The sequence below is a fragment of the Spinacia oleracea genome, chromosome 3 (genome assembly GCF_020520425.1).
Source record: "Spinacia oleracea cultivar Varoflay chromosome 3, BTI_SOV_V1, whole genome shotgun sequence".
Classification (NCBI taxonomy): Eukaryota; Viridiplantae; Streptophyta; class Magnoliopsida; order Caryophyllales; family Amaranthaceae; genus Spinacia; species Spinacia oleracea.
Window position 1 is genome coordinate 66,230,056 of NC_079489.1, and position 15,192 is coordinate 66,245,247.

Sequence of the window (15,192 nt, forward strand, 5' to 3'; positions counted from 1 at the left end):
GGTTATACAAAAGCTTTTGTGTGCTCCCGATCTACAGTATTTTACTGTACATCCAAATATAAAAGTGAACCAGATAAAAGATATAAGTGACCTTATTCGAGGACTAAAGTTACCTTACTCTAGGATAAATGTGACCCTAACCATTGAAAAACGCGACCCTAACAATAAACAATGAAGTGACCCTAATCAAAAGTGAGATGCTTGTACAAGTTATAACTATGACCAATACAACACCACAAATGAACATATACATCAATACACAAATGTAATATAGGTAGTAGGCTAAGTGGAGCTTCACCCCACACCATGTACAATATTGTACATTGCTCTACCATTTGAGTTAAGAGCAAGATCAAGGGGGCTTGTCTTAAGATTTTCTTCATTTGCCATGTCATTTTCTTTAATAATAAATAATTAAATTATTGTTAAGACTCCTTAAGATTCAATGAAATTTAGCTCTTCACCCATGAAATCATTTAAGACTTGTAAATTTATATAAAATATCAATTTATTATTTAATTTAACTCACATACCAAGTCTTAAGTTGAGTCTTAATTTTTCAAGACTCACTTTAAGACTTTGATAAGATTTGTCTACTTCAATGCTACAATTTCGATATGTCTGATCTTAAGATTGATGAATCATATGCCATGTCAGCACAATTCATGTCTTAAGACTTGGGGCTGATCATGCTCTAATAGCCTTGAAAATAAGGTAACTTATAACTACAATAAAGAAAACTTATAACATCAATAAGGGTAACTAAAAGAAAATAACAGGTGCAGATAACCTTCCTCTTTTAGACCGCCACACAATATATTATCGTAGATCGACCTTTCTGAAAAGTTTGTGCTGGCTATAAGGTTTCAGAAATTTTGTTTTTATTTTTCATAAAAATTGAATGATTAAGGAAACCACGAAGAAAAATAATTAAGGTTGATATTAACCATTAATAATTCAATTATATTCACAACCTTAAGGATTTTGTCCATTTATTATTAGGTACACATCTTTGAGGACCGTCTGTGATTTTGTTTCCATACGGGGAGGATTCTTTCCATTACCCCCTATATATTCTCTTTTCAAACAAAATTAGAGATTTAGAGCAAGTTTGGTATATTGTTTGATGTTTCTAAATGATGGGAATGAAAACCCTGAACTATTTTCATTACCTAATGTTTGGTAAGAGAGATATGATAACACAATCCCTTTTTTTAATGGTAAAGACTACCACCATTTGTTACCTCTCTCAATCCTATGATGACAAAATTGTTACCTCCTCAATCCCTATTTGTTAAAGTGGCTCTTTTTCCAAGGTATATCAAACAACTTATCTATCCATGAATATCTATATCTATCTATATACTCTACAAAAACATAGGGCACTCATTATGAGGCTGACAAGTGTCCCTGTGTATTAAACTTTATTATTATTTTATTCTAATAATTAACGTATTAAGTGATTGCCAATTAAGAAAAAGTGTCCTATCATATCGAATATCCCATATCTTTTACTTAAGCTCATGTACAATCCGGTTGAAGGCCTCTTTGGGATGACAACTATATATGGATATGCATTAAGAATCTTTTATTTATGGTAAAAATCCTGATTATCAATCCCAAAAAGAATATTATAATGATATTGTCTAACAAGTATGGTGCTATTTTTTTTTTGGTATAACAAATTTTGAAGACAAAAATTTAACTAATAGGTGAATTATAATAGACAATTACGTACTTAAAGATAGTTAAATCTTAAGATTACCGTATAATAGTCAAATTTGTTAGAATTTTAATTCGTGTTACTGTCAAATATTATAAATAATTAAGTAATACCTGCTTTATTATTTTAATATCATAGAATATTTGCACAAAATTTTCGAAATATCTATATATAAGTAGTGATTTGACGAGTGATGGATATTTATAGAGGAAAAAAATTGTATTATTCGTGGTGGTGTGGTGAGTTTGTTTTGGTTTTGAGTTTTAGCCAACATAATTTCTTTCTTTCATAAATACTCTACAAAGTACAATCAATTATTTATTTATTATTTTGACCACATATATAATAAATGAGTGGAACAAAGAAAAATGGAGGTTGAGTGCGTTCTCTTCACCTTATTTTAAATAAATTTTTCAAATTTATCTGAACTTACCTAAACTTATTGGAGTTGTACCTGATTAAATCTAATGAAATTTATGGATTTGATAAGACCTGATTTTAAGAAATAAACTTGAGATTGGGCAGGTACTTAAAATGGGTACGGGTAACACAATATAAAATGAGATATTATTTGAACTTAATATCGGATCTGAAATGGGTCAGGGTGAACAAGTATAACTGGGTTACATTGGGTTCAATTTATCTCGGTTCACTTTTTTTTATCGGTTTAGGTTCATACAATATGATAAATCCGTAGGGAGATGAAATGGGTGGACGATGATACTTCGCGTCAGGTGAATTCAATTACAATTTATAAAATCACAATTTTTAATACGTTTCTATATTCTAATATTGAGGCCCTAATTAGGGGAAAAAGACAATAACAAACTTTTAAAAGTGTTAAGAATTTAAGATCAATAGCGGGATTAAACGATTATGGGTTGTGGAGGATTCTAATTAAACGGGTTACGAGTTCTAAACGGTTATGATTAAGCGGGTTATGGTTTAAAATAGTTCGGATTGTAAACGAATTTTCTTTGATTCAAATAATTCGGATTGAAACGAATTGGGTTATTAACGGGTTTCAGATCCATTTGGTTCGTGTTAAAACGAATCGGGTTGCTGCATCTATAACAGGTTTGTTATTGGGTTTCATATCTTAATCGGGATAATATTTTTCGATTGGTTCGGGTTGAATATAATCGGATCGAGTCTTGGGTTCCAGCTCGCGTGTTAATAACTGTTTGGGTTCTAAACGATCAGACCAATCCACCGGGTTCAACGGTTCAGGTTGGGAATTGACATCTCACATAGTACATGATGATAACTGACTTTTATACCAAACATGAAATTAAGGGTGATGCGTGAAAATGAATAAAATATACGTGTTTTTGTATGTTTCTTTTCTAAATTAATTTAACTTTGCACTTAGAGTTAAAATATATAAACCGTGCATCGTACGGGTCCTATACTAAAAGAGAGTAAATCAATGTGGTGACGACAAATGTCACTCATCTATTGGCCTCTCTTATAGATATAAAAAAATATAAAAATAAAATAAAATACTTGATACTTCTTAATAAACTTATGTCAATATATTTAAAATTTAGTTGAAAGAAAAATTGGATTATTTATCGAGTATAGGGATGTCAGATGGTCAGTGGGCGCGGGTTTTTTGGGAGGTTCCATTGTGCATCAACACCAAGTGTGTGACGATGGAGGAAAGTTTATTGGGTGATAGACTTAAACAATGTATTCGTCGTGGTGGAAGGGGCGTAGGTGGATTTAGATTGGACACGCACGTGTCGCTAATCCTCTATCTCATTGATCATGTATATATAAAAGAAAAGTACTATTAACTTACATATATATTGTTTTATTTATTTACTCAATAACTTTATTTAGACAAACGGATTTTCAGAGGATCTTTATAATATAGTTTTAAAATTCAAAACTCTCTTACCAAAAAAAAGTTATCTCTAACTCAATAAAATAAATGGTCTAGATAGATGTTAAGTGACCGGGTCATGGCCTTGGCAGGGCGACTATGCGAGTATTAAGTAGGTATTACTAAAGGCAAATGAGATAACTTTATGCTTGACACATATATGTGATGAATGAGAAGAAAATAATTTTATCTATGTACCCTTATTTGTTAAAATTATTTTAATAAGTAAGACACCGAATGAACAACAACAAACTTATCCTTCATTAATTATTTTTTATTTGGAGAATATTTATGAGAATATTTATAAACTTTATTTTGATAATAATTTTCTACCTGATTTCGTACAAATTTATATTTATATTATAAAAGTGCATCGCACGGGTACTATACTAGTTTATACTACTCTGTCCGGAGTATTATTAAACTCAACTATCTTTTGAGCCCGTTTTTTTAGTGGTTGTTCAGATGTGTTTTGAAGTTTTAATTAGTGAGTACGTGTGATTTTATCTATGTTATTGTATATTTCCTCCGTTCTTGTTTACATGACACAATTGGGTTTTTGAAACTATTCACACAAGCTCCTTTGACTTTATTTTGTGATTTATACTAAAGAAAAAACATAGTCGTGTGGGTCTTATTAGATTCGTCTCAATGACTAATTTTAAAATATAACTTTTTATAATTTTGTCTTATCTATGATGTAAGATATTAATGTTTGAAATCGTGCATTGGCAAATGCGCCTAAATAATTGTGTCATATAAAAAAGAACAGAGGAAGTATTACCATGGGTAGCTTGTTTTATTCATATTCTTTGTTTTTATGTTTTTTCATTTAAAGTATGGTACTCAGTGAGCATTATGCACCTTTGTGCATAAACCACATACTGGGAAGGCTGCAAATGACCAAGTCGACTAGTCGATCAATTTTAACGTGTTTGCGGGAGTAGATTTAAATAAGGAGTACACTCGATGCATGCTGCAAATTTCAAAAACATGTAGAACATCTATTTTAAAGATATACTTAAAAAAAGTTGTTGAAAGTATTTGTTCAATTTAGGTAGACAAACTATTCAGGATGATGGGAAACTACGATTTATTAGTTTTTTTTTTTTTTTTTTGAGGGAACGATTTATTAGTTAATACACCAGGAAAATAATAGCACTAAACCAAAATCTTAGGTTTGACAAACAAGTGTGATGGCACTGCAATCGATTGGACAAACCTGCATTTCTTCTATAAACAATTCTGTTATCTACAAATTACAGCAAGAAATACTTGAAAATCACTTGAACCAAGCGAAAAGGTGTGATAAGCTAAACTCTTGGATTCAATTACAATCTGAACATTGTAGTATTTGTAGAAGCTAAACTCAAGTATAGTTTGAATTGATTGAATACGAGATTCTTTTGTATCTGTAAAGTGTAAAACTATCTCATCTTCTTACGACTAACGACTGACGACTGTGCTAATCAAGTATAGTCAGGAGAATTTACATTCAACTAGTATAGTTAGTGTTGAGGAAGGGTCGGTCTTTTCTCTATTAAGTCGTATTTGAGTACAAACTTATCCTGTAAATTGCAAGTACACACATTAATTAATATTCACAGTTGTAAGTAACTGATAATGGACGACTGACACTGTGATTGAAAGAATGTACCTCTGTCCTAGTTTCCCATTCAATTGGATCGAATAAGAGGTAACATCCTATCTCGTAAACCTGATTCTTGACAAGAGGCTCCATAGTGGGAAACCTCAAGATCCATAATTTGAGGTCTTTATGATAGTGCCATCCTCTTCTGCAACTGCTAAAACAAGCTGGATTACCTTTCAGAAAACTCAGGAAACATAATAGTCACTCTGACAGCTTAAAACATTAAACCATACAGTTCATTCGCTGCATATAACTGAGCTTCATCCTTTGGCATACTGCATTAAATACCAAAAACGAAAAATATGAGTAATAAGCCAATCAGCCATGAGTTCAACATGTAAAAATTCAGCAACAAAGGAAATATCAGACTGACCCACCTGTAGAATATGTAGAACAAAACCTCCTTCCTAAACTTCGTGACGTTCTTATGCTGCACCAAGATTAACAAAAAAACACACACACACACACAATAAGTCGCATGAGAAGTAGCAGGTTTTACAATGTCATACATAAATTAGTTACAATAATAAAATAAAAAAAAGGAAAAAATACATTTTTTTTAAATCTGATGTTGATATACTAGTAAATTATCTGTAAATCAGAACAGCCTATCTCAAATAGCAGCTCACGTTTACAGATAGAGTCGATTCCAAACAGTAACTTTCAGGTGTAACGAACTCAGGATCTGGCTCCACAGGTTTGTCAGAAAAGGGGGAACCAAACGTTTTGTGAAGGGGTTCAGAAGAGTTTACATTCAAACCCAGTGATGTCAGGTCAATTCCCGTAGCAAGCACATCAGGATCTTTCGACTTAGCGCGTTTGAACAAAGCCGACAAACTATATGGGTCATTGCTACCACTGACTGATGGCATATGCTGTGGTTGCTGTTGCTGTTGCTGTTGCTGTTGTTGATGAGGGCGAGGCGATGCGTATGCCCCACCTACAGTGAAATGGGAAATTTAATTAATAGGGACGGAGGGAATATACAAAAAGATGATGCTTAACTTGTACAGGTCTATATTGTTTGCTTGAAAAACCAACTCCACAAATTAACTCTTTGACCAAAATTGACATTCACAAAAATGAGTCCACAGAAACCGACAGAAGATATAAACATTTCCAGTTTTGTCTGCAAATTTAAAAAACTCACCGCCTTTGTGTCCTGGTAAAGCAGGAAAATCTTCGTCCTGGATTTTGAATTCATTGTTCTGTTGACTTGTGGGGACACCAATAGCTTGTTTTCCCATTGAACCTGCCATTTTCTAGCAAGATCAAGCCAAATACCAAGCAAGAGCCAGAAAATAATTTCAAGATTCTCACACTACCTATTTGTCCCCGAGCCCCTACAGAAGAATTATCCACGTCAGAAGGTGAGTTATTGTTCGAGTTCACATCATCCAGTGTTGCCATTGAGCTCAGATTGTTAACAGCTTGGACATGGCCTTGGGATAAAGGGCCTCCACCAGAAGCATAAGAGTTTCCACGCATGGAGATTACATGTGGAGATGCTGAAAGCAGACACACAACACTCAATGTAGAGCCGTTTACTAAACACTCTCTCTCAAAACAAAATTATCAGTGTAGAGTTCCTTCATTTTTATCATCAGTTCAAAAGGTGATTCAATTATCTTAAGGAAAAATGGTCGAGAAGCTCATCAATTTGGCTACATGTAAAATGCTGAAAACATTGATAACGTACACGTTTTACTATGTCTACTCCAAAACTTTGGAACCTAAGTCAAAAGACTCAGAACATCACCAAAGAAATCATTTTATTACTTTTCAGCAAGCTTGACCATCAGAATATTAATATACTTATATCATACCATACCATACCAAAATATTATGTGTGTGCCTCTATGACCTCCAAGTAGATCCAAAGGTGGAGCACATATGACATATCATCATCACCTTTACAAATTTCATTAATAAGGAAAAAATAGAACTTCTTATAATCTATAGAACTGATGATTCCTTTTCGAGAGATGTCATTGCCAAACAGTAACCAATATTTCCAATGACGTTACTATATGTCTGTACTCAAAATAGAATCCAAAAACAGAAACAACTAATAAATGAAAATGAGAGCGGGAAGATTGTAGAAAAAGAGAGCTTGACAAGATACCAACTGGGTGTGGATTTGCAAATTTAAGCCGGAAATAATGATAAGATAGCTATTCAAGTAACATACCTTGTTGTTGAAGCCCACTACTCATTACTCTATTTGATCCTTGCAAACCTAAACTTCCATAGCCGCTATTGGAACTCACATTTACAAGAGAAGCAAGACCATGCATAGATAAAGTCCCACCAGAACTCCGACCAATGTAGCCAGAACCAGAGCCGGCCACATTTCCCATTGAAGTTGTGATTTGAGAACCTGCATTTCCCATTGAAGTTGTGATTTGAGAACCTGCATTTCCCAAAAGAGGTGATACCCCAATGCCTGAAACAGCACCCCGGTTACCAATGGAACCATATGTTGGAAGAACCACAGGAATTGAAGCACCAGCAGCGATTGTGCTGCTATTGTATGCAGGGCTTCTGATATGATTTATACCTTCTCTATTAGTAACTCCAGAATGCCCATGTGAGCTACCATGAGAAATCTGCAGTGACCATTACATTCAAAGTATTCTCAGTTTGGATAATCTTCGAGTAGATTCTTATAACAGGTAGTACTACTTTAAGGAAAAATAAGAATACCTGAGAAAAAACAGAAGGTATATTATTAGATCCAACCCGTCCAGTAAGGAAGTTTCCAGTAGATTGTTGCATACTACCTGAAGGTACAACATTTATTGTTGAATTTCTTGGCAGATGTGTACCAGACATGTTCGGGACATTGTAGCTACCCTGCATGTTGTGAAGCCCTTGAGGTGTTCCTGCGTGAAGAACCAATCCAATAGTATGCATGAGTTCAGGAGAAACTTTAAAAGCTTGAAACCAGAAAACTTCACTCACCAGTGTGATGAAAACCAAGGGAGTCAGCACCAGACTGAACAGAATAAGGTGAAGGAAATGATCTTCCAGTTCTATCTGGAACGTTTGAAGCTGATCCGTCCATAGATGCCTGTAAAGAGAAGAATGCTACATTTAACAGCCCCAGCAAAACAGGGAGAAGATCACCAGGATACGCATAATTACCAATCAGCCAAATAAACAACATCTTGGGCAGCTGAGTGGGGTTGAACACAGTCTATGTGGATTAATCACCATCACATCGCAATCCACAGAAAAAGCTGCAACTAATCGTAAGTGTAGGTTTCATGCTAGATATAGACATTTTAACACAAACCTCCTAACAATGAGTGGATGAGCATTTACTACGGGTGTGTATCTATGATAAACCCAATCTGCATGAATTCATGAGAAGTCCTTATACAGAAAAGGAATAACAGAATGCACACTCCGTGTTGTCTAGTCCCATACTCCCATGGTTTCCCTTTACAATAACAGAGATATTCTCTTAATCGAATCTATTGAATTTCTTATAGCTCGGCACCCATGACTCCATGAGTCCATGACCCCATATCAAACTAAACAAGTACATTGTGAAAAGAAAAGGCGTACTTCATATCTACTTGCATTTGAAGAGGTATCCAGGTATGTCAGCATTTTCCCAAAAGTATTTTTAAAGACACAACACTGCTTAGGCAAAGAGCAATCCATCTATAAATACATTCAGAAAACCTGACATTGTGAAATTTTAGGTCAATCAGGAATCTTACCCTTGTCTATCAGCAATATATCCTCCTATAGTTATTGGTAATGGTCAGTGAGAAAAACCTCTGGATCCCTTTACCACATGATAAGAAAAACAACGTAGTAAGGGAAGAAATTGTGATGTATTATATAGCCCATAGATAAACTGCAACAAAAGAGCAACTAAATATGACATACAACACAATTTAACGCCGAACAAGGACAAGAAAACAACAATCACTACAACCCAGCATAAATCCCATTGCAAGCAGGGTCTCAAAAGTTTTATCCACACTATTGTACTCCAAGAACTTGAATTGAAAAAAAAAATAGAGGCGAAAATCACAAGAATACAGAAAAGATCCCATTGCAAGCAGGGTCTCAAAAGTTTTATCCACACTACTGTACTCCAAGAACTTGAATTAAAAGAAAAAATATAGAGGCGAAAATCACAACAACCCAGCAAGGATGCCATTGCAATCAGGGTCTCAACAGTTTAAAGTTTCCACAACTCCTGCTTGACTGCCCTCAATAACTTGAATCAAACAAAACATATAATCGACGAGAAAGACAACAACAACAACAACAACAATCACACAACAAACCAACATTAATCTCATATGTTTAAGATGTCCACAACTCTACGGCTCTACCCCTTAAAATTTGAATTCCGGCAACAAGCAACCCCAATAGCCAAATAACAATGAAGTTACATTGGTTTACTCTCAGCATTACAAACATTATTTCTCATCATTCAACGCTCTTTCTGCGCAAATGTGAGCAAAATTGTAGCAAAGAACTACAACACATACTACATCACTCCATCTTAGACTAACTATTACAAACAACAAGTGCCGAAAAAATACTGTCCCCAAGTTCCTCACTAATGTTTCTTTCTGATCTAGATATCAACATTTAGCGTTAAACTTCCCCAAACCCACTAAATTTCATATCACATGATACTAAAATCATACTACAAAAATCAAATGGGATTTTAGGATGGTAAAATGTATACTAAATTACAGAGAATTATATGTTAAAGAACAAATAATCGACGCAAGAAAGTACCTAGATAAACAGAAGGAGTTGCAGAGTGTGTTTCACGAACCCAGAAACCAGTAACACCAAAAACAAAATGGAAGAATCAAATCAGTAAAAACCCAGAAAAACAAAAACATTCAGAGGGAAAAGACACAATTATCAGAACTAAGGAGGAGGATTAAAGAAGAAGCAAAGATCAAAAAGAAGGTTTAATTATGAGAGTAGTATGTAAACCTGGAATTTGGAAGGAGAGAGAATCATAAAATGGCGGAGAGAGTTGCGACTTGCGAGAGAAGCAGAAAGAGTGGAGGGGTTAACGATTTTTGGACAAGTCAAGAAGATGTGGGGTCCTCTGGGGTTTAATTATAGTAGACGGTAACTTGGAAATTAAACCCACATTTTCAACATGGATTCAAGCTTGATTTTCTATGAGATGGGTTCTAGAGGTTGGTTTTGTTCATCAGTGGTCTAGTTGGGTCTAACGGTTTGGACCGTACCGAGTAATAATTTGTACGGGTCCGTTTTTCTATACCGATCAAATGTGTAAGGGTTTTTTTTCGAGTTACTTTGATCATTATCGAATTGTTGTTTGGTCGAGTCATTTTTTATATAAAAAATCTTGTTTTGGACACGATTATTTCAGTTTGTAATATGGTGGGAACGGAAAGAAAAATACAATATATTTTTAGAAATTGTTAGATCGAGCAATTCCCATTGTTGTAACTGAAATTAGATTGCAATTTATAAAAGTTGCAAGCTAATAACTAGACTATTGAAGTGAAAAATGATAAATTAGCTTGAAGTTAATTTGTTTGACAAATAGCTCTCAAATACTCTGTAATATTGAGAAGTGGGACCAATTTAAATATCAACCTAGTTGCTAGCTATTAGAGTACAAAGTAGCATGATAAGTTAATTGTCAAATTAGCTTGTCATTGAAGTTGTTCTAAGGTTAGATTTCCGATATGTTAAACTAATAAACTAGTACCTGTGGAGTATACAATTAGAATTCGTAATTTTTTTTTGATAAGGTAAGAAGAATAGTACATTAGAAGCCTATCCCCACGAGGGATACTCCTAAGTAATCACTATCTAAAATGGAAAGTAAAAGGAGACCATTACACGAGTTTATACACATAGTGTTGCTAATTAGGTGACCAACATTTGTTATCCAATCTGCTGCTCGATTGACTTCTCGGTAGATATGCTTTATATCCCAATTGTCGAAGAACTTGAGAATGTCTTGTACGGAGTATATCTTGAATGACGAAATGGAGCTTCCACGGGATTCTCCAAGTTCCTTTTACTGCATTGATGACCATCAGATTGTCTCCTTCAATGTTTAGATTCTTAATGTTAAGCCTTTTTGCTTCTTGAAGTCCTTTGTGAAGCGCACATGCTTCTGCCATGAAAAGCTTGTGTAATACCTAGATTGTAAGTCTGAATGCTGATTGGGGCACCGTTGTTGTCACGAATAATGAAACCAGCAGCTGCTGAAGAAGTTTTGCAGGATCCGTCAAAATTAAGCTTGAAAAGTACCATGAGGAGAGGGGTACCATCGAACTGGAATAGGAGTATTGTGCGTAACAGTTGTGCGAGTGTGTGAAGTGAGAGGGATACCCAATTGATGCAGGTCGATATTAGTTAGATAATGCCATTCTTTGAAAGCTATACTTGATTAGAATTCGTAATTATTTAGTAAGAAAATGATCTTATACATTATGATCATTTTGTATAAGCTTTTGTATTATGAATCTATATAATATACTAAAAGAGAGGAAATCAATGTGGTGATGACAAATGTCACTCATTGGTTGGCCTCTCTTTCAATTTTAAAAAATAATTATTAGTCTAAATTTATTTTGTCTTATTGAGGAAGAATCAGAGAGGATATTATTGATTGCCATTATAAAACTTAAAGATTTTTTGAATTTCCGTTCTTAAAGATTCATATATTATGCTAAATAATCTTTCCTAAACCTAAAAAAACTGACTATATTGTTATTTAGTTAAAAAATATTAATGTCATTATATTATTTTGACTTAGCTATGTAAAATATATGGACATATATTTATGCACGTAATCAGAAGCTTAAGTAATTATTGCACGAATGTTTCGATTATCTAGGCTATTATATACCACGTAATAAATTATGAAAATTAACTTGCAAAGAATAAAATGCTATATGTTACTTAGTTACTTAAGCTGTGAAATTGAAAATTACAATATTGGCGAATATTTTTTTTATTAATGGCGTTTATCATATATAATAAGATAATACAATGGTCTCCAATATAATTAATATAAGTGATACGTGTGCAGTAATCGAATTATGTCATAGTCATATATACATAGTAGATTTTTGGTGTAGTATTCGTATATGGTGAATTATGATCAATGTTAATCATCTACTATTAACCATCTAAACATGCATATTTAGGGCATTTATATGCGTAAATTTGCAATCATGACATACATTGCAATAGTATGTGTAACTAAGATTTTTTTTTACATAAGCTAAGTGTGTAATTAATATCAAATTATATAAAAAGTAAAATATTTCCTAAAATGATAATTCATATTGCCGTGAATAATCATGATCATCTTAAAGTATTCGCACGACTATTTTCTAAAATTTGCTTAGCTTGCCCATATGACTATCTAAAGATATTTGAATTACTAAATACTACTTAGCTTTGTATCTACACCATTTACCAATATCACCAAATATTGACCTCTATTCTATAAGGGAAGATGAGATGATTTGGTGTCCATGTAAAAAGATTAAAATGCAACCATTAAGTTACTAATTAAACTACGTTACCTCTATTATAAATAAGAAAATGACTTAAATTAAGTAAACAAATAAGTATGTCGACAATATAAAGAGGAAAATAATCAATAATACTTACAAAAAATCCCCCATAAAAAAATTAGAGTAATATCAAATGTTGAAATTAAATTCTTTGATTGATTTTGTCATTTTATATACCATACATTAAAGCATAGAATATGCCATTAAAATCTTAGCTCAAAAAGCAATGTACAGTCAAAAATCAACACAAATTCATGAAAATAAGGGCATAAGAATAATTTTCATTTTTTTATTCCTTTCAAATTCTACTAAATTTTTTTATGTATTTAATTTAATTCAAACTTCTTTTATTTCATCTCAATTTTCACTTATTAATTTGTTAACAAAAGTTGATAAAACTAATACGTATTACATTTTTTTTAATTCAAAAATATGGTAAAACTAATAATCTAAGAGTCAAAATTACAGTGTAAATAATTAAGGGAATAAAGTACTTAGTTTATCCCTCAAATTCTGCAATTTAGAACCAACAATAAATTTCAAAGGACATGCATTTTGTCACAAAACCAAAAATGCAAGAACCTAACATGTATGGAATCAAGTAAACTTTGAATTGACTATTAATTGTAATTGAATGTGAATGAAAATAATTAAGAAAATAGTTGATTATAAATTTTATTCAATAAAATTTCAATTTCAAACAAAATCATATTGTTAAGAAGTAATTATTTATTTAAGGAATAGACTTAAATTAAGCAAAGTAAATAAGTTTAAATGAAAATTTAGAAAAATAAGAAATTAAGGAAATGATCAAGAAAAACAACTTATGATAAAATTTTCTAAAAAAAATAGATTAAAATTAATGTTGAGATTCCTCTCAAACCAAAACAATTAGTCAAAATTGTGAGGCTGACAAAAAATGATGGAAGTATTATAATAAAATTATTATATTATTAATAAGTTTGCACTACATAAATATTTTGAATATGTTATGTAAAGGATTGCAATATTTTATGCATGCATCACACTTTATGATCGGGCAAGTTTGGTTTTAGGTTGGGCCGACGACGAAGATAGATATAGATGATTGGCTAATATTGACTAATAAATAGAGATTTTGTGTTGATGAGCGGGTTTGAGGATATCATCTACCCACCTTGGAGATGGGGTGAGTTTACATTTATTGGATTTGAATACACTCACTAAATCCTAACCATGTATATATGTCACTTTTTAAATAATTTTATCAACACAATCAATTTTAATACCCCGTAATAACCTTATGTTAATATATTCAAAAGTTAGCTGAAAAATAAAGTAAATTATCTACCGAATATAGGGATGTAGATTGTTTGCGGGGCGGGTTCTTTTGGAGATCCTCCCGCGGATTCATCTCATGGCCGAGCAGAGATGGAGGAAAGTTTGGTGGGTGATGTGGTCAAAAAATGTATGACTCAACGCGGGTGATGAAGCGGTGATGGATTTTAGATTGGACCTGCCTTCCTTGATTATCCTTCATCTAATTATTTATAAATATATCAACATTTTTTTACACTCCTTTTATTCCAATTTAATCGTCAAACTTTCTTTTTTCGACAGTCAATTTAATTTTCATACTTCTTTTATGGCATGAACTCACTAATATATTACTAGTACATTTCTCTTCTCACTATCAAAATTTAAGGTCTCACTTATTCTCTCATTCACTTCAACTACTTTTGTGCTTAAATATAATAGATAAGCCAAAATCTACTTATCATATAAAACTCCGTGAAAACTTAATGTGACGATTTAATTGGGAGGGATATTATACTATCCTACACATTATGTAGTATAACGTTTTATTTATTTACTCAATTACTCTAATTAATCAGATAACCGAATTGTCGAATTCTCTAGAAAAAAAGATTTAAAATTCAAAACACTCTTACCAAAAAAATAGGTGAGTCTAGGGGAGGGTTTGAGGTGGATGGGGATACACGGGTGGGTGGTGGAGCAGAGAGGGATTTTTTTTTACCCCTCGAGACGAGGATGGGGAGGGGTGGCTATCGTTCCTATCACTTGTGGTGGCGGGTATGGGGATGAAATTTTTTAGACGGGTACGATGTAAAGGTCGCGCCCCGTCTCAACGTCATCTCTAGATGAATAAAGTAAATGGTGGGGTTATATGTTAAGTGGTCGGATAATGAGGCAGATGGGACGAGTATTAAGGTAACTATCGAAGGGAATGGTGGACAAAAATAAATTTAATTTTGATAGAGGTGATGAATGATGATGAATATAAGTTTGTCCATGTACCCTTTTTTGTTTTATTTTTAAAAAATAAGACGACAGATAGGTTAACACCAAAATTATCCATCATTAATTT

General features: G+C 33.0%; 1 protein-coding gene and 1 non-coding gene across 14 annotated transcripts; one reads left to right on the forward strand and one right to left on the reverse strand.

Annotated features, from left to right (window-relative positions):
* Positions 1 to 4,823: 4,823 nt before the first annotated feature.
* LOC110783521 (probable NOT transcription complex subunit VIP2) lies at positions 4,824 to 10,389 on the reverse strand. 13 transcript variants are annotated; one of them, XM_021987870.2, is made up of 13 exons: positions 10,243 to 10,389; positions 8,994 to 9,061; positions 8,410 to 8,504; positions 8,227 to 8,335; positions 7,969 to 8,147; positions 7,454 to 7,871; positions 6,588 to 6,770; positions 6,413 to 6,514; positions 5,892 to 6,202; positions 5,640 to 5,692; positions 5,496 to 5,537; positions 5,269 to 5,413; positions 4,824 to 5,179 (listed from the first exon to the last, which is right to left on the reverse strand). In XM_021987870.2, exons 4-13 carry the CDS (start codon positions 8,327 to 8,329, stop codon positions 5,120 to 5,122), a joined length of 1,596 nt encoding a protein of 531 aa, XP_021843562.1. In that variant the 5' UTR covers positions 8,330 to 8,335; positions 8,410 to 8,504; positions 8,994 to 9,061; positions 10,243 to 10,389; the 3' UTR covers positions 4,824 to 5,119. The 13 variants fall into 13 exon arrangements, 12 of the variants coding, with proteins under 12 accessions (XP_021843562.1, XP_056696383.1, XP_021843563.1 ...); XM_056840405.1 differs by lacking the exon at positions 10,243 to 10,389 and adding an exon at positions 10,036 to 10,235; XM_021987871.2 differs by lacking the exon at positions 8,410 to 8,504.
* Positions 8,227 to 8,307, forward strand: LOC130471218 (small nucleolar RNA snoR35). Its single transcript, XR_008931879.1, has one exon. It is a non-coding gene; the product is annotated as a small nucleolar RNA snoR35 (small nucleolar RNA).
* Positions 10,390 to 15,192: the final 4,803 nt, after the last annotated feature.

What these genes read in the sequence shown, in the direction of transcription:
- LOC110783521 (XM_021987869.2), bottom strand. Translation starts at nt 10,269, where the DNA reads ATGATTCTCTCTCCTTCCAAATTCCAG. An exon ending in CCTTGGTTTTCATCACACTG is followed by an intron (nt 8,148 to 8,226) that starts GTGAGTGAAGTT and finishes TTCTTCACGCAG; the next exon opens with GAACACCTCAAGGGCTTCAC. An exon ending in TTGTTCTACATATTCTACAG is followed by an intron (nt 5,538 to 5,639) that starts GTGGGTCAGTCT and finishes TATTTAATGCAG; the next exon opens with TATGCCAAAGGATGAAGCTC.